This window comes from Ictidomys tridecemlineatus, chromosome 3, assembly GCF_052094955.1.
Source record: "Ictidomys tridecemlineatus isolate mIctTri1 chromosome 3, mIctTri1.hap1, whole genome shotgun sequence".
Lineage (NCBI taxonomy): Eukaryota > Metazoa > Chordata > Mammalia > Rodentia > Sciuridae > Ictidomys > Ictidomys tridecemlineatus.
In genome coordinates this window covers 130,229,196-130,248,213 of record NC_135479.1, presented here as the reverse complement: position 1 = coordinate 130,248,213, position 19,018 = coordinate 130,229,196, and the positions used below count along the sequence as shown (strand labels likewise).

General features: G+C 36.7%; 1 protein-coding gene across 4 annotated transcripts in view; it reads right to left on the bottom strand.

Moving 5' to 3' along the window:
- Positions 1–19,018, bottom strand: part of Vps8 (VPS8 subunit of CORVET complex) — a 256,842-nt gene that overhangs the window by 43,785 nt on the left and 194,039 nt on the right. For all 4 annotated transcript variants that reach the window (XR_013436694.1, XM_013361064.4, XM_078043811.1 and 1 more), the window contains 3 exons: positions 11,034–11,114; positions 8,488–8,657; positions 5,231–5,396 (listed from right to left, as the gene is read on the bottom strand). Coding sequence is in view for 3 of the 4 variants with exons in the window: in XM_013361064.4 (XP_013216518.2) it covers positions 5,231–5,396; positions 8,488–8,657; positions 11,034–11,114 (417 nt within the window). In the remaining variant the exon portion in view is untranslated. The remainder of the gene's footprint in view (positions 1–5,230; positions 5,397–8,487; positions 8,658–11,033; positions 11,115–19,018) is intronic.

Genomic DNA, 19,018 nt, shown 5'->3' with positions numbered 1-19,018 from the left:
CGGGGTCGAGTGGGGGGAGGGAAAGAGAGAGAGAAGGGAAATTGCATGGTAAAGGAAGGACACCCTCACTGTTATACAAAATTACATATAAGAGGAAGTGAGGGGAAAGGGGAAAAAAACAAGAGAGAGAAATGAATTACAGTAGATGGGGTAGAGAGAGAAGATAGGAGGAGAGGGGAGGGGAGGGGAGGGGGGATAGTAGAGGATAGGAAGGGCAGCAGAATACAACAGACACTAGTACGGCAATATGTAAAAAAGTGGATGTGGAACCGATGTGAATCTGCAATATGTATACGGGGTAAAAATGGGAGTTCATAATCTGCTTGAATCAAATGTATGAAATATGATATGTCAAGAGCTTTGTAATGGTTTGAACAACTAATAATAAAAAAAGTGACAAAAAAAAGAAGACTCAATATTGTTAAGGTATCAACTTTTTCCAAGTTGATCTACAGATTCAACCTAATCTCAAAAAAACTTAAGAAATGATTTTTTTTTTTTGGAAACCAACATGCTAACTTCAGAACTTATAATGAAAGGCAAAAGAGTAGAATGGTCAAAGGTTAGAACAAAGTTGGAAGACTAATACTACCTGATAACCAGATTTACTAGAAAGCTACATTACTAGAGAAAGGACACACAGACCAGAATGAAGCAAAACATAAGATTCAGAAATACACCCACACATACACAGTAGACTGACTTTATCTAAAATGTAAAAGCAAGTTAACAGATATCTGCACACAAAAGAAGGAATCTCCATACATATTTCATATCCTATGTAAGAATGGGGTTATAGTGATTGCCTGGAGTTGAGGTCCAACCAGGAAAGGTTGACTACCAAGAAATATGAGTCTTTTGAAGGGAGGAATTAACATTGCTCTATATCTTTTTTTTTTTTTTGTATCGGGGATTGAACCCAGGGGCACTTGACCACTGAGCCACATCCCCAGCCCTTTTTAAGTGTTTTATTTAGAGATAGGGTTCCACTAAGTTGTTTAAGGCCTCACTAAGTTGCTGAGGCTGGCTTTGAACATGTGATCCTTCTGCCTTAGCCTAACAAGCCTCTGGAATTACAGGAATGTGACACCACGTCTGGCTAACATTGCTCTATATTTTGACTGTGGAGGTGGTTGTCAATCTTCACAAGTGAATTTTCCCATTTATACATTTTTTAAAGGAGAAAAGTCTATTTTAGTGCTAAATACTGTCTATAAAGAATGAAAGCACATCTAATTGGTAATATCCAGGCAAGAAGATTCATGTAATCTTAGGTTGGTTATGTTGGGATATAACTAAAAGGAAAAATACTAAAGAGCCCCAAGATGTAATGCCTGAAGCATGTGCATTAAAAAAGTTCACTCATTTGCATTAGATTCAGTCTAGAAAATGATGGAAATCACATCTTATCTTTTCTTCTTTAATACTTTTATTCCATTTATTTTTATGTGGTGCTGAGGATCAAACTTAGGGCCTCACATGTGCTAGACAAGCACTCTGCCACTGAGCTACAGCCCCAGCCCAAGTCCTGTCTTTTTTGAATGCAAACAAGAAAGTGTTTTACATGACTAGTTAGTGAAATTTTCAGTATGGAAACCATACCAAACATCTTTGCCTGTATGTCTTGTAGTCATCTCTAATTTCAGCAATGAATTATCTTATTTCTAAAGTAAGTGGTACTACTTATTACTATTCTGTTAGTAAGTAGTACCACCATCTTGTGCTGTTGTTCAATAAAGAGACCTGCATGTAATTTTTGAATCCTCCTTCTGTCTTTCCCACTCTATTTTACAAATTTACTTATCACGTTATGATAATTCTATTTCTTACATAGAGCATCTCTGTTGCAAATTCTCTTTTGGATGAAACTAGAAGTTGAGTATGATTCAATCTAGAGGGTGAGAGTGATAGAGATGAGGCTAGTGAAGTGAGCAAGAACCATATTAATTATTTTGATGTTTGTGCTCATCTCAAACACATTTCAAATAAGTATTTTCTTCTCCAACTCCAGTTCTATCATTTTAGTATAAATTACCACATATCTACTTCAACAATCTATTGGTCTCTTTATATCCATTCTTGCTTCCATTTTTTTTTTTTTAATATACTGGAGATTGAACTTAGGGATGTTTTACCATTGAGCTACATTCTCAGGACATCCTCCTCTTTTTTGGGGGGTGAGGCTACCTGGATTGAACCCAGGGTGGTTTAACCAGTGAGCCACATCCCCAGACCTTTTTGATATGAGACAGGGTCTCACTATGTTGCTTGAGGCTCACTAAGTTGCTGAGGCTGGCTTTGAATTCTTCATCCTCCTGCCTCAGCCTCCTGAGTGGCTGGATTACAGGCGTGCACCACCATGTCCAGCCAAGGACCTCCTCACCTTTATAGAAATTTTTGAGACAGTCTCATAAGCTATTATCCATCTTGTGAGCCTCCTGCCCCAGTCTCCTGAATTGCTGGGATTTCAGACTTGTGCTGCTGTGCTTGACTCTTGCTTCCATTTTAGTTTATTTTCTGCATTGCAGTTGGAGTGTTCTTTTTGAAATACTGTTTGGAAGAAGGGAAAAAAATGCTCTTCTAATCAGTTCATATAATTTCTTCCTTAAAACCCATCCCTGAGCTGGGTGTGGAGCACATGTCTGTAATCCCAGCAGCTTGGGAGGCTGTGGCAGGAGGACTGCAAGTTTAAAGCCAGCCTCGGCAAAAGCGAGTGCTAAGCAACTCAGTGAGACCCTGTCTCTAAATAAAATACCAAATAGTTCTGGGGATGTGGCTCAGTGGTGAGTGCCCCTGAGTTCAATCCCTGGTACCAAAAAACATAAAACAAAACAAAAATAACCCATCCATGGCCAGATGTGGTGGTACAGGGACTCAAGATGCTAAGGAGGGAGAACTGCAAGTTCAAGGCTAGTTGGGAATGTAGCAAGACCCCATCTCAAATAAAAAAAGTAAAAAGGATTAGGAATGTAGCTTAGTGGTGAAGTACCCTTGGGTGAAAAACAAACAAACAAACAAACAACCTCTCCATTTCTTCCTATTCTTTTAGTGCAAACATTAAAATAACTAATATAGTCTGGCTCACCTATCTAGCCTCATCTCCTATTACTCCCTTTCACTCCACAGATTCATTATGCCCGACTTTTAGCTCTATGTGCCTTTCTGCTTCAGAGTAGAGATACTGTTTGTTCTACACAGTGTTCCACTGCCTACAGTGCTACTTCTCTTGCCTACCTTTATTTCTAAATTTCTCTTGCTTCCTTCTTTTATTCCTTCAAGGCTAGCACTTGTAGAAAATCTTCTATAACTTTTCATGTTTGGTATATATATATATAAAATTTTTTTTTTCATTCATTTCTGGGAGCACTTAAAACCTGTGGAATCTCCTGAGTGATAAGAGTCTCTTTTGTATGCTAATGACATGATGGGTGGCTAGGCCCCGGGATAGCTTTGGGATGATGGTTGGTTGCCAGAAAGACCAAGCCATAAATACAGATTTTGAATTTTCTGCCCCACCTCCTAATTTCTGGGGAGGTGAGAGAGGCTAGAGATCAACTTCAATCACAAATGACCAAAGATTTAATCAACCATGTGTACATAATAACACCTCTAAATACTGGGGCCTAAGGATCTTCTGGGTTGGTGAAGGCACAGACTTGTTGGAAAGGTAGTGGCCCAGAGAAGGCATGGAATCTTTGTAAGTGCTTATGCCCAACCAAGTTGTAGCCTTTATAAAAAAAATAGTGAATGTAAATAAGGTGTTTTCCTCAGTTCTATGAGTTATTCTACTAAACTATCAAAACTGGGGGTGGGTTGTTGGGACCCCTGAATGTGTAGCCAACTTGGACAGAAGTGTACTACCATGGTTATAACCTTCCATCTGACATGAGAGAAGCCTTGTGGGTCTAAACACTTAAACCATTAAATCTCTAACTTCAAGTTCTTAAGAGTATTGAATTAAATTGTTGGACTCTCAGTTGGTGTCCAGAGAATGAATAGAATTTTGGTGTCAGAACTGGTGCTGAAAAGAAAACATAACACATTTAGAATTAGAACTTGGGAGCATGTATTAAAAATCTGCTTATAATTTTACTGCCTGTAAACAAGACAAGATCATATTTGTCTTGGCTACCCTTTGATCTCCAGCACCTAGCAGAGTGCCTGGCACACTGCTCAATATGCACTTGGAGAATATGTAAAAAGAATGTCTGCTTCTTAATACTGAAATTCTAAACTCTTATCTGGGAGAAAAGCTGGTCATGGGTCTGCTTCTGATAAAACACTGCAAGTTGACGATACAAAAAGAGTAAAGTAACTGGCCCAGGTTTCACTATGTGATGTGAAGCCTGATTATAGGATAGTGTGGAACAGAAGAAGGGGCAAGATGCAGCAAATGTAGTTAGAATTCAAAGAGGAAGTATAGTGAGTACAGCACAATATAAGGACACAGCCCTAGCAAATTATTCACATTGAACCCCTTGCTTTGTCAAGTTCTGTTTCCCCAAAAGCTATCAGGCAGGAGAGTTCAAACTCTGCTCCACTGCCCGTTTTTAATGGACATCATTACCCTAAGTGCATGTATGAAGACATGAATGGTGTGACTCTACTTTGTGTACTACCAGATATGAAAAATTGTGCTCTATGTGTATAATATAAATTGTATCACATTCCACTGTCACATATAACAAATCAGAATAAAAAAATTGCAAAATAAAAAAAATGCTATAAAATAAATTAAAATTGTCTAATCCATTAATCAGACTCTGAAGGCAATGAAAAACTTCTCAGGGAACACCAGAGCATCAAGATTTTTAAAGAAAGTTATCAAATTGAGAAAACCACATACAGCGCACCCATGTTGGCCACCTTGTCCATCATCAGCACTGTAGAAGTGGTGAGTATACTCTTGTGCATACACGTACTCATAATATTTGTTAAGTACTCATCTGTACTTGCTGACCTCTTACTCTGTCAAAAGTTCTTAAAAGTACACTCATGTGTATATCCTCTCTGTTCAGCTCGTTTCAAGGTTTTTAAAAGGAGAACATGTCTTCTTGGTTTTTGGTGCTGAGCAGAGAGGAGAGGTCCTTCAAACACTAAATAGGATTTAATAGAGGACAGTCAGGTAAATCTGTTGAGAATGATATGGAGCCGGAAGAAAACGAGCCCAGGACCAAAAGACATTGGCAAGAAAAGACCATGTGCACCTTGCCACTGAAACGAGTCTTACCTGTGATGGTGTTATCCTTCCCTTTTTAATTTCAGATGAATTCTCACTTGGTTTTCCTACTTGTTTACTTGAGTTGCATTTGTAGCACGTCCATCTTGTTTGGCCCTCAATTTCGATGGTGCATTCTTTGTTTTGTAGACAGAATGAATGATACAAATGGCCACAGCTGCAAAATGAAGTTAACCAACTCACACTTTCCATTGTCATAAGTCCATAAAGTATGATAGAGTGTACTTATATACAATAAAGGCTCTAACAATCTGGAATGTACTGATGCTAGTACAGGACAAGAAATAGGAAAAGGAATGTATTCACTGTTGTCCTCTCTTTTTAAAAATCCTAACAAACACATCTGTATCCTTAAGTTGTGAGTAGGAATAGAATCATAGTTCTCATGGAAGATAAGCTGAACTTCTGTTCATTTCTCAAACTATGAAATTCTGACCGTATTTTCAGATTAAAAAAGGACAAGCAGAAAAAATCATAATGACACAAGTAGCTTGATAACACCATGAGTGGTCTGTCTCACTGACCTTAAGACAAGAGTTATGTTTAGATAAAACACTGACAAAAAACTCATTGCTATAGTAAATTCTTGCAGTATTTCTATGAAGATGTTCCAAAAGAACTTTTAGTACCAAAAGGGCTTTTGGAAGGTGAGCACTGATTATGCCTCTCAATCATCCTCGGCCTTTCTCCAACTTGAAATGTTGAACTATCCCAGAAGTCAATCCTTTTCTCTTCTGTAGTCTTTACACTTTCTCTTTTCTACACTTAAAAAAAATATATATATATATATAAAACCTGTTTCCTGTACACTCTTCCTTTCCCCACCTACTGTTGCTCCTATAGTGATTACTTCTAGTTCCCAACCTTTAAAATATCACCTAGAAGTTCATGACTACCACATTTATGCCTTCAGCTCAGCCCTCTTCCCTAAACCCTACCTGTCTGACTCCTCAAGAACTCTGTTTTGGATGTCTAATGCTATCTTAAATTTAACATGTTCAAAACCAAAATCCTGATTTCCACCTTACTCTGTCTCCACTGAATACTTTCATCCAACTTACATTCTTGCAGTTTTTCAGGCCAAGAAGTTTGGAGTGATCTATTTTCTTTCTTTCACACTACACATTTAATTTATAAGCAAATTCTATCAGCTCTACCTTCACAACATGTCCAGAATCCTCCCACTTCTGAACTTTTTTGTTATTGCCATCCTTCCCCCACATGGGCTATTGCAAAAGCATGACTGGTCCCCCTGCATTCCCTCTTGACTTTCTATAGCTCCTTTTCAACACAGAAATCAAACTGACCCAGAAGACCTATCCTCAAAACCACCCAGTGATCTGGGCATGGTGGTGCACACCTGTAATCCTAATGGCTCAGGAGGCTGAGGCAGGAGGATTGCAAGTTTAAAGCCAGCCTCAGCAACTTAGTTGGGCCCTAAGCATCTTAGTGAGACCCTGTTTCAAAATTTAAAAAAATTTTAAAAGGGCTGGGGATATGGCTCAGTGGTAAAGCACCCCTGGGTTCAATCCCTGGTACAAAAAACAAACAAAAACCCAAACAATCCAATCCAACAAACCCACCCAGTGGGTTCTCATCTCAGAGAAGCCTACTTATCATAATAACCCAGATACGGCCTCTGCTTCTCCTTTGAAGTCCTCTTTTGTCATTCTCTCATTCCTTTCTTCTGCTCAGGTCCAGAGCCTACTCACTCACTATGGCTCAAGTGTGCTAGCAATGATGCTGTCTCACAGTCTCCACACTCATTGGTCCTTTCTGCTGGGGATACTCTCCCCCGAAGTTCCATGGTTACTTCCTTAGGTCTCTAAATGTCACTAGACAGCAAGGTTTTTCCTGACTAGTCTTTATAAATTAGCAAAGTTCCCAATAATCTTTCCTCTATACAAGTTTTATTTTTATTAATATAATTATTAATCAAATTTTTAATAATTTTTCTAAATTATGTGTTTTTAAGTTCCTTTAACAGTGAGACATGAGGCATTCCCTGACCATTCCACAAAATGTCCACATCTTGTATCCTCTTGTCCCTGAAGGAACCTTGAATCATCTTGTCCCTCAATGTGTTTTACTTTTTTCCATAGTAGTTACCATCTTCTGGGATTTAACTTATTTGTTTTTATCTGCCCCTGCTACTAGAACACAAACTTCTTAAGGGCAGTTCTTTTGCTTTCTTCATGCTGTCCCCTATTCCCTTGAACTGTACCTGCTATATAGTAGGTGCTCAATAAATATGTTGAATGAATGGGTTCTTTGTGCAGTGCTATCTTCTCTTCTAACCTCCAAATCTACCAATCCTCCTGCATAGCTAACACTGATATAGTATTTACTCATGCAAGGAACTGTTCATAGTACCTTATATAATTTTCTCATTTAATTTTCCAAAGCCCTCAGATGTAGGTATTATTACCATCTCAATTGATAAGAAAACCAATATACAAAAAGATTAATTAATTTGTCCAAAGGATCATAGCTCGTATTTGGTTGGCATAGTCAGGATTTGAACTTAAGAAGTTTGGCTCCAGAATCCATATTATGTTGTCTCTATTCATGTATTTTGAATGAACTGTTTTTGCTCCTGAGACTAACCCCTATACTTCTGCAGTAGACTTCTTCTTTCTTTGTATTGTGGCTTAAATATCATTTACATGCTAATGATTCCTAAATTTGTATTACTAGCCCAATATGTCTTCTGATTTATGACTAGACTCTGTCTATTGGACAATTCTACATGGATGTCAAAGGGTTATATCAAACCTAACATCTATAAGGTCAAATTCAGGATACCATATTCACCCAGTTACTAAGGCTAAAGACCTCATTTTCTCCCCATACCCCATATCAAATACACCAGCATGTTAGCCCTGCCCTTAAAATATGTCCTGAATCCAAACAACTCTCAGCACCTTCACTTCTAACTCTCATTCTGCTCTAATGTCACCTTAAGAGATGCCTCTCTTCATTGTGCTTTCTTAAGACAGAACTCTTAACCAGAACACTTCTTCTTTCCATCCCCCTGCCTTGTGTTTCATTTTTCTTCATTGCTTGGTATTTATTTACTGTCTGAGCACCCTAACTTCTACCTCACCTCACTCCGATGCAGAACATAAATAAGGTCTGTGAGGACAAGAACTTTGCCTGTCCTATTCACTGCTTGAGTCACACATGAATTCCTGCCTGGCTATAGCACACATGTACACACACCAGACAGTAATCCTTCTTTCTCTTACCTAAAGACAATAATTTCATCGGCCATTTCTTGGCGTCTCTTATACTGTTGCAAACATATAGAGCAATAATCCTGTTTGGGATTTAATCCTCTAGTGACAGAAGCTCTCAGGTTACACAATGACCAATGGAGATCTTGGTTTAGAAGGCTGGTTGTTGTTTCAAGCAGGGTCTATGAAAGACCAAAACAAAAAACAAACAAGGTTATCAAATGAAAGGTATAAAAGAATGGAGAACAGAACTTGTTTAGTTTTCAACTACAAACAACTGAAACTAGAAGATAAAATTGATGAGACAAACATCAAAACCCCCAAAACTCAAGTAGTTAATGTGCAGTATAACAAGGCTCAAGTCTGTCACTAATTCCTACTGAGAAATGTGTATTCTGCCATTCTGTGGTTTAATCCAGTTTAATTTAATTGATGGCTTTCAAACAACTAGATAAGCTCAAATCTATTTATTACATTTATATAATAACTTCTGTCTTGATAGCTCAGGCTATTGTAACAAAGAACAGTCTGGATTGCTGGTTTTTTATCGAAACTGCATTCACGGCAATGTTTCAAATAACCTTTCGCTGAAAAAGCTAATGGTCATTACTCAGTTTTCATCTCCCTTGGGCAGGGATCACATTTTCCTGATCAGCACTCATAAATCATTGTGATCCACTCAAAAGACTCTGCCATTGTCAGTAAGTTACATAAAGAATTCTCACAATTATCACATTAAGTCATCTTAAGGTTCTTGTGCTTATAAAGTATTGTTTCCATACTAAACTAATTCTCAACATTCATTTTTGATCATTTGGATATACAGCTGGATTTTTTTGTTTATTGATTTTATTTTTTTTTAAATATACAAAAGCGGAATTCATTACAATTCTTATTACACATATAGAGCAAATTTTTCATATTTTTGTATATAAAGTATGTTCATGCCAATTTATATCTTTATACTGCTCATCATCTGTAGCAACCAGAGAAATGCAAATCAAAACTACTCTAAGATACACCTCACTCCAGTCAGAATGGCAGCTATTATGAAGACAACAATAAGTGTTGGTATAGATGTGGGGAAAAAGGTACACTCATACACTACTGGTGGGACTGCAAATTGGTGAAGCAAATTTGGAAAACAGTATGGAGATTCCTTGGAAATCTGGGAAAGGAACCACCATTTGACTCAGCTATCCCTCTCCTTGGGACTTAAAAACAGCATACTACAGGAATACAGACACATCAATGTTTACAGTACAACTCACAATAGCTAAACTGTGGAGCCAATCCAGATGCCTTTCAGTGGATGAATGGATAAAAAAAATGTGGCATATATACACAATGGAATTTTACTCAGCTGGGTTCTTTTTTGTCAACCCAAAGTGGAAGATGGAACTATGTACTGTCCACCCTCCTTGCTATAAAACTTAGCTTTTTAAATTGCAATATAAAACTTTTAGTTGTAATTACCTAACTATCCTAGTTCTTTCCAATCAATGCCATCATTTTCTCTTCTTCTATAGCTCTGCAATTGGCAAAAAATTTCCACCTTGTACTCAGCTTTACTTTACTTTTCTTCTGCTACCCTGGTCTCTGTGCCTGCAGGGGTATCAAACTTCACTGGCTTATGCCTAGCAAAGCTGCAAGTTTTACAACATCTAAGAAAAACTCTATCTCCCAAATTATTCTTTTGCTTCTCTCTCATATTCTTAGGAGGTGGGGGAAAGCTGTAACATACCTAAATGGAACTTTTCCTAAGAAAAATACATGTCCACCAAGCCGGTTCTTAACTGAGAATTAAAGCTACAAGAAATTGAAAGTTAAGGGAAGACTAATGACCATTTTTGGCTAGTGGCAATGATCTGTTTCAAAATATTAAAAATAACTAATTTAATTTAATTTTATTTTGCACTTTTCTATATATATATATATGCTGACCATCCTTTTCATGAGTTATTGTTTTATCAGCAATTATTTTTCCAGAAAGATTTTTGTAATTTCATTTTGAAAGGTAGGTATTAGTCTCACTGTCAATCAATCAAAAACGATTCTGAATTAGATGCATTTCCATATTTTAGAATAAGTATATACATGTAAATTAAGGTCAAGAGAAATTTAAAAATAGGGAGAAAATATACACTTATCTCGATTTACATTACTTTCAGTAAAGAGATGGCAATTTTTAACGAAAAAATATGGAGGCAAAGGAGAAAAAAAAGAGAAAATTATAAAAATAGCCTTTTTTCTACCTTAATCAAGCTGAAATCAATGAAATTGAAACAACTAAAAAAACTGACAAAGCAAAGGTAGTTCTTTGAAAAAATAAATAAAGTTGGCAACCCTTAGCTATGCTAATGAAGAAAAGGAGAGAGAAAACTCAAATTACTAACATATGTGATGAAAAAGGTACACTTATCTCAATTTACCTTACTTTCAGTAAAGAGATGGCAATTTTTAAAGAAAAAAATATGGAGGCAAAGGGGAAACAATTATAAAAAAAGCTTTTTTTCTACCTTAGAGCATACTCAGATAATAGAAAGTGATTTACTTACTTGTTCATAGTTAAAGGTATCTAACATTCCCAGAATAAGACCCTGGATTTCTCCAAGTTTTCCTTTTCCATATACTGGATCCTAATTAGAAAAACATATAATTGTTATGATTCTTGGTATTTTTAAATTACTTTAAGAAGTAAAATACCTGAAAAAACCCAAATATACTCAAATATATATATACACACACACATACACATACACACACACACAAATATAATATTTTTACTTTTTAGGTGTAGACGGACACTACACAATGCCTTTTATTTTTATGTGGTGTTGAGGATCAAACCTGGGTCCCGCCGGTGCTAGGCGAGCGCTCTACCGCTGAGCCACAACACCAGCCCTTCAAGTATATTTTTTACAGCCACAAGATATTCATTCTTTCATGAATCTTCACTGGAAAACGTCCATTAGTTTTCATTTGAACATCTCAAATACTTTGGAAAAATAAATGTTAAATGATCTAATCCCCTTTCTTAATAATCTTCTTTACAAGACTTATTGTTGTTTGTTTTCATAATAGTTGTCATTCTGACAGGAGTGAGATAAAATTTTAGTGTAGTTTTGATTTGCACTTCTCTAATTGCTAGAGATGATGAGCATTTTTTCATATATTTGTTGATTGATTATATATCCTCTTCTGAGAAGTGTCTGTTTAGGTCCTTGGCCCACTTATTATTTTTTTGGTGTTTAGCTTTTTGAGTTCTTTATATATCCTAGAGATTAGTGCTCTATCTGAAGTGCAAGTGGTAAAAATTTGCTCCCAAGATGTAGGCTCTCTATTCAGTTCACTGATTGTTTCTTTTGCTGAGAAGAAGCTTTTTAGTTTGAATCCATCCCATTTATTGATTCTTGATTTTGTCTTCTTTACTTTCTTTCTTTAGCATTCTGTGGTTTTTAGAGATCTTTCACCTCTTTCATTAGGTTGATTCCCATGTATTTTATTTTTTTGGAGGCTACTGTAAATGGGTACTTTTCTTCATTTCCTTTTTGGAGGATTTGTCACTGATGTACAGAAAACGCTTTGGATTTATGGGTGTTGTTTTTGTACCCTGATACTTTGCTGAATTCATTTACTAGTTCTAGAAGTTTTCTGGTGGAATTTCTCTAGGTATAGAATCATATGATGCTGAGGGCCATTGCCAAGTAGGAATGATGCATCGAAATTTCCTTGCCAGCGTACCCCATGTTGCTTAGAGGACATTCGATGGGACATCGCATGTATGCTTTAGTAAGGTGACCTTGCTCAAAGACCAGGGTGTATCCGGGTTTAGAGCTGATCCGGTTTTAGGGAGTATCCCGTCCTTGGGTTTAGGGAAGTTCCAGGTTTAAGGTGTACCCTGCGGGGGAATAGGGCGTATCCTGCTGCCTCAGGCACGCCCAATCCTTGAGTTCCCGTGGAGAGAAAGTTTTGGGAAGTGAATTGTGCGGCAGATTTTGGATTTCCCCAGAAAGTGTTTGTACAGGGCCAGTGTGAGTTCCGGAATAAAGGATTGCTGTTTGAATCTACAAGGTGTGTGGTGGCTCGTGATTCTGTGCCAAGCCGAGACATTGGCATCATATCATCAGCAAATAGTGCTAGTTTGATTTCTTCTTTTCTTATCTGTACACCTTTAATTTCCTTCATCTAGTTGCTCTGGCCAGTGTTTCAAGAATTATGTTAAATAGAAATGGTGAGAGAAGGCATTCTTGTCTTGTTCCAGTTTTTAGAGGGAATGCTTTCAAATTTTCTCCATTTAGAATGATGTTGGCCTGGGGCTTAGCATAGATAGCTCTTATAATATTGAGATGTGCTCCTATTATCCCTAGTTTTTCTAGTGTTTTGAACATGAAAGGGTGCTGTATCTTACTGAATGCTTTTTCTGCATCTATTGAGATGATCGTATGATTCTTATCTTTAAGTCTATTGATGTAATAAATTACATTTATTGATTTCCATGTATTGAACCAACCTTGCATCCCTGGAATAAATCCCACTTGATCATGATATACTATCTTTTTGGTATGTTTTGTATTCAATTTGCCATAATTTTTGCATCTATGTTCATTAGAGATATGGGTCTGAAGTTCTCTTTCTTTCAATGTCTTTGCCTGCCTTTGGAAGGAATCAGGATGATATTGGCCTCACAGAATGAGTTTGGAAGTGCTCCCTCTTTTTCTATTTCCTGAAATTTTTCTATTTCCTGAAATAAATTGAAGAATACTGGTATTAGTTCTTCTTTAAAGGTCTTGTAGAATTTGGCTGTGTATCCATCTGGTGTTGGGCTTTTCTTGGTTGGTAGGCTTCTGATAATATTTTCTATTTCATTGCTTGAAAGTGATCTGTTTAAATTGTGTATATCATTCTGATTCAATTTGGGCAAATCATATGACTCTAGAAATTTGTCAATGCCTTTGATATTTTCTATTTTATTGGAGTACAAATTTTCAAAATAATTTCTAATTACCTTCTGTATTTCTGTAGTGTCTGCTGTGACAGTACCTTTTTCATCACATATGTTAGTAATTTGAGTTTTCTCTCTCCTTTTCTTCATTAGCATGGCTAAGGGTTGTCAACTTTATTTATTTTTTCAAAGAACTAACTTTTTGCTTTGTCAATTTTTTCAATTGTTTCAATTTCATTGATTTCAGCTCTAATTTAATTATTTCCTGTCTTCTATTGCTTTTTGTGTTGATTTGTTCTTTTTCTAGGGCTTTGAGATGTAGTTAGGTCATCTATTTGTTGACTTTTTCTTCTTTTAAGAAATGAACTCCATGCAATAAACTTTCCTCTTAGCATTGCCTTCACAGTGTCCCAGAGATTTCAATACGTTTTATCTGTGTTCTCATTCACCTCTAAGAATTTTTAATCTCCTCCTAGATGTCTTTTGCAACTCATTGTTCATTCAGTAGCATATTATTTAATCTCTAGGTATTGGAGTAGCTTTTTAAAAAAATTTTATCATTGATTTCTAATTTCTTTCCATTATGATCTGATAGAATGCAGGGTAGTATCTCTACATTTTTATATTTGCTAAGAGGTTCTTTGTGGCATGATATATGGTCTATTTTAGAGAAGGATCTATGTGCTGCTGACAAGAAAGTATACTCACTCTCTGAAGGATGAAATATTCTATATATGTCAGTTAAGTCTAAGTTATTGATTGTATTATTGAGTTCTATAGTTTCTTTGTTCAGTTTTAGTTTGGAAGATCTATCCAGTGGTAAAAGAGACATGTTAAAGTCACCCAAAATAATTGTGTTGTGGTCTACTTGACTCTTGAACTTGAGAAGAATTTGTTTGATGAACATAAATGCTCCATTGTTTGGGGCATATATATCTATAACTGTTAAGTCTTGTTGGTGTATGGTTCCCTTGAGCAATATGAAATGTTCTTCTTTATGCCTTTTGATTAACTTTAGCTTGAAGTCTACTTTATTTGATAAGAGGATGGAAATCCCTACTTGCTTCTGCAGTCCATGTGAGTGATATAATTTTTCTCAATCTTTCACCTTCAGTCTGTGGATGTCTCTTTCTATGAGATGAGTCTTCTGGAGGCAGTATACTGTTGGGTCTTTTTTTTTTTTTTTTTTTTTTTGATCCAATCTGCTAGCCTATGTCTTTTGATTGGTGAGTTTAGGCCATTAACACTCAGGGTTATTATTGAGACATGATTTGTATTCCCAGTCATTCTTGTTATTTAACTTGACTTGGTTTCTCCTTTGACTAATTCTTCCTTTAGTTTAATACCTCCCTCTGCTGATTTTCATTTTGTTTTTCAATTCCTCTTCAGGGAATATTTTGCTGAGGATGTTCTGTAGTCAGGCTTTCTAGTTGGAAATTCTTTTAACTTTTGTTTATCATAGAAGGTTTTTTATTTCATCATCAAATCTAAAGCTTACTTTTGCTGGATATGAGATTCTTGGTTGGCATCCATTTTCTTTCAGAGCCTGATAGATGTTGTTCTATGATCTTCTAGCTTTCAGGGTCTGGTTTAAAAAATCTGCACATAATCTAATTGTTTTCCCCCTATATGTAATCTGATTCCTTTCTCTCATGGTTTTTAATATTCTCTCCTTATTCTGTATGTTAAGCATTTTCATTATAATGTGTCTTGGTGTGGATCTGTTGTGATTTTATACATTTGGTGTTCTGTAGCCTCTTGAATCTGGTTTTCCAATCTATTCTTCATGTTTGGAAAATTTTCTGATATTATTTCATTGTTCATTCCTTTGGTTTGGACCTCTATGCCTTCCTCTATCCCAATAACTCTTAAATTTGTTCTTTTTATGCTATCCCATATATCTTAAATGTTCTGCTCCTGGTTTCTTATCATTTTCCCTGTGTGGTCTACATTATTTTTGAGATTATATATTTTGTCCTCATTGTCTGACATCCTGTCTTCTAAGTGATCTATTCTGTTGGTGATGGTTTCAATAGAACTTTTAATTTGATTTATTGTTTCTTTTATTTCAAGGATTTTTTCCAGAACCTCTATCTCCCTATTGAAGTAATTTTTGCTTCCTGTATTTGTTTATGTTGCTCTGTGTCAAAATGATCTTTTGCTGCCTGTATTTGCTCGCTGATATCATCCTTTAATTCACAGAACATTTTAATTATGTACATCCTGAACTCCTCCTCTGTAATTTCTTCTGATGTGCTGGCCATGGATTCTAATAATGTATTATCTTGATTTGTTTGGGGGATGTTCCTTCCTTATCTTTTCATGTTGCTTGTGTGTCTTGCCTTCTAGTACTGTGGATCCGAGGTGTTTTTGTTTTTATCCTATAGGCTTATACTGTTCCTGTAGGGTTCCAATACCTCTCCTTTGAGGGGAAGGACAAAGTTAAAGGATCCCAATATAAACAATATACAGTCTTAAAAACAGTTGCTATTAAGACATTTACAGTTTGGTCACAATGTACCGAAATGATGAATTCAATTATTATCTATAATATAATCGGTAGGTTTATAAAGGGTTTATAGTTTCTGATGGTAAACAAAGAACTAGGGGTGAGGTGTAGGATAATATGCTGAGGAGTCAGAAGATAAAGATATAGAATTATTATATCTTAGGAAGTGTGGAAGAGAAATCTAAAGAAGAAGGTTAGTAGCAGAATAGAGAGGAAGTAATTTTGGGTAGACAAGTAAGTGGGAAGACAGTAGAATACATAAAACAAACAGATGGGCTGGTGTGTTGGGTGGTAGAGCGCTTGCAAGGCCCTGGGTTCAATCCTCAGCACCACATAAAAATAAATAAAACAAAAGTATAAAAAATTTTTTTAAAACCCAGATATATATTAAGAAAAATACAAATGTTAAAACAGTAAAAATTGGAAGAAAAAAAGAATATACAACACAACTGTAATATACTATTCAGATGTTCCAGACCTCAAAATCCTAATTCACCTAAAGTACTTGGTTTCACGTAAGTTGGGGATGTGAGGGCAGGAAAATAGGAAAGGAGAAGAAAAAAAAATCTCAAAGGAAAAAACAAGAATTGTTTTGGTTGAAGATCAGTATCTTTCTTGCTTCCCTTCTCATCCAATAGATGGGGTCATCTGTTGTTAGCTGGTATCTCTGCCCTCAGGATGGTGAAGGTAACCACAGTGTCACTATACTGGGGTAGTGGCTGCTGGGAATAAGGGGGAGTTGAAAACTGGGTACCTGGCCAGCTGGAGTTCCAAACTGGGAGTTGCCCCCCTAAAGATGGTGATGACAGTGACCCAAGATGGAGGTGCCTGCTTTCAACAATGGGGTGTCGGGTCAGGTGATGGCATTGGATGTGGATGATGTGTTCAGACAGAGCTTGTGGCATGCAGTGTGTGGTTTTGGCTGTCTTCAGAGCCTGTGTGAAGTTCCCAGATGCAGGCAGGCTATGGTGTGCAGGAGTATATCTCTGTTGCTTTCAGAGTCCCAAGATGGAGGTGACTGGGGAGCCCCATGTTGGTAGATGGGGGGGAGTGGTGGCCAGAGTTCCTGCGCCTGGGTAGCTGCTATTGTCCTGCATGGGAGTGGTGTCTGGGATTTCTGCTCAGGTGGTGGCTGAAAGTTCTTTGTGGGTGCTGATGCCTATTATCCTGCATCCAGTAGTCCAGGGACCCAGTAGTCCTGCATGGGCGTGTAGATGGGAAACCTACTCTGCTGCTAAGGCTTAGAGCCCTGCACGGGCACAGTGGCTGTGATTCCTGCCTGGGAGCAAGAATATCACATGCAGAGAAACAGTACTCTCACTGCTTGAGTGCCAGGTCACAGAGTGACACAGAATGCTGCCTCCCTTTGGCCTGCTGTCTTGGATCCCTCTGTTTGTATTCTTGGTAACTTCCATTCTGACTGATGTGAGATGAAATCTTAGAGTAGTTTTGATTTGCATTTCTCTAATTGATAGAGATGTTGATCATTTTTTCATATATTTGTTGATCGAATGTCTATCTTCTTCTGATAAGTGTGTGAATTGCCATACTACCCAAGCCCTACACAGATTCAATGTAATTTCAATTAAAATCCCATCATTATTTCTTACAGAAATAGAAAAAGCAATCAGGAAGTTGATTTGGAAAAATAAGAGACCCAGAATAGTCAAACTAATCCTCAGCAAGAAGAGTAAAGCAGGAGGCATTGCAATATCAGACCTTAAACTATACTAAAAGCTATAGTAACAAAAACAGCATGGTATTGGCACCCAAATAGACATGTAGACCAATGGTACAGAATAGAAAACACGGAGACAAACTCACATAAATACAGTTATCTCATACTAAATAAAGTGCCAAAACCATACACTGGAGAAAAGATAGCCTCTTTAGCAAATGGTGCTGGGAGAACTGGATATCCATATGCAGCAAAATGAAAATAAATCCCTATCTCTCACCATGCACAAAACTCAACTCAAAATGGATCAAGGACCTAGAAATTAGTTCAAAGACCCTGCACCTAATAAAGGAAAAAGTAGGCCCAAATGTTCATCACACCAGATTAGGCCCCAACTTCCTTAACAAGACTCCTAAAATGCAAGAAATAAAATCAAGAATTAATAAATGGGATGGACTCAAATTAAAAAGCTTCTTCTCAGCAAAAGAAACAATCAATGAAGAGAGAGACTACATTTTGGGAGCAAGTTTTTGCCACATGCATGTCAGAGTGCTAATCTCCAGGATATATAAAGAACTCAAAAAATTTAACACCAAAAATACCCAAACAACCCAACCAATCTTCTCTTCACTGCTGCTGACTTGAGGTATGCCAAATAATCTGGAAAATGCAACCTCCAAATCCTCTCCCACCAAAACAAAATATCCAACCACCCAGAGATAAATACTGTTTAATGTATACTTATCAGTCCTGTTTCTAGAGGAGAGAAAGGGTGAGAATGAGAGATAAATTTCCCAGCATACAAAATTTGCATATTTCAAATACAGTACTTTTATATCTGTTTTTTTCCTTACTGTACTGATATATCCTGAGCATTATCCAGTGTAGTTTCTAACTGAGATTGGTTTTCAGTACTCTGAGTTTGGCTAGATAAGAATGAAGCTGTCTCCCATAGGATCCTCTATCCTCCTAGCTGCTGTAGTTGTGCTGAAGAAATGGAAGGTACAAAAGAACTGTGTATTTGTGTACCAATTAACAAATTGAAAAGTTTAGGCTTGAATAGATCATGTAAAGCTTAATAGAAAAACTTTTTAGAAATCATTATCTCTAAGCCAAAAATACCTGTCCAGAATGTGGAGACCACTTACAAAAGGCAAGAATGTGAATATTTAAAAACACTGTTCCTTTATTAGAAAAGCACCTCAGGCTATATACCTACCAGACAATTTCCTCATTTTATTTTCCTTACATAAAAGCAGAATTATGTTAATGCTTTCACCATTACTTAATTATGATTTATTCAATATTTCAATAAATACACTTGTTTCTTAGTCAAAATGTCCATGGATAGTGTAATATTTTATCTACAATAATATTTGTAACCAATATGTTAAGGTAGTTCTGGCATGTA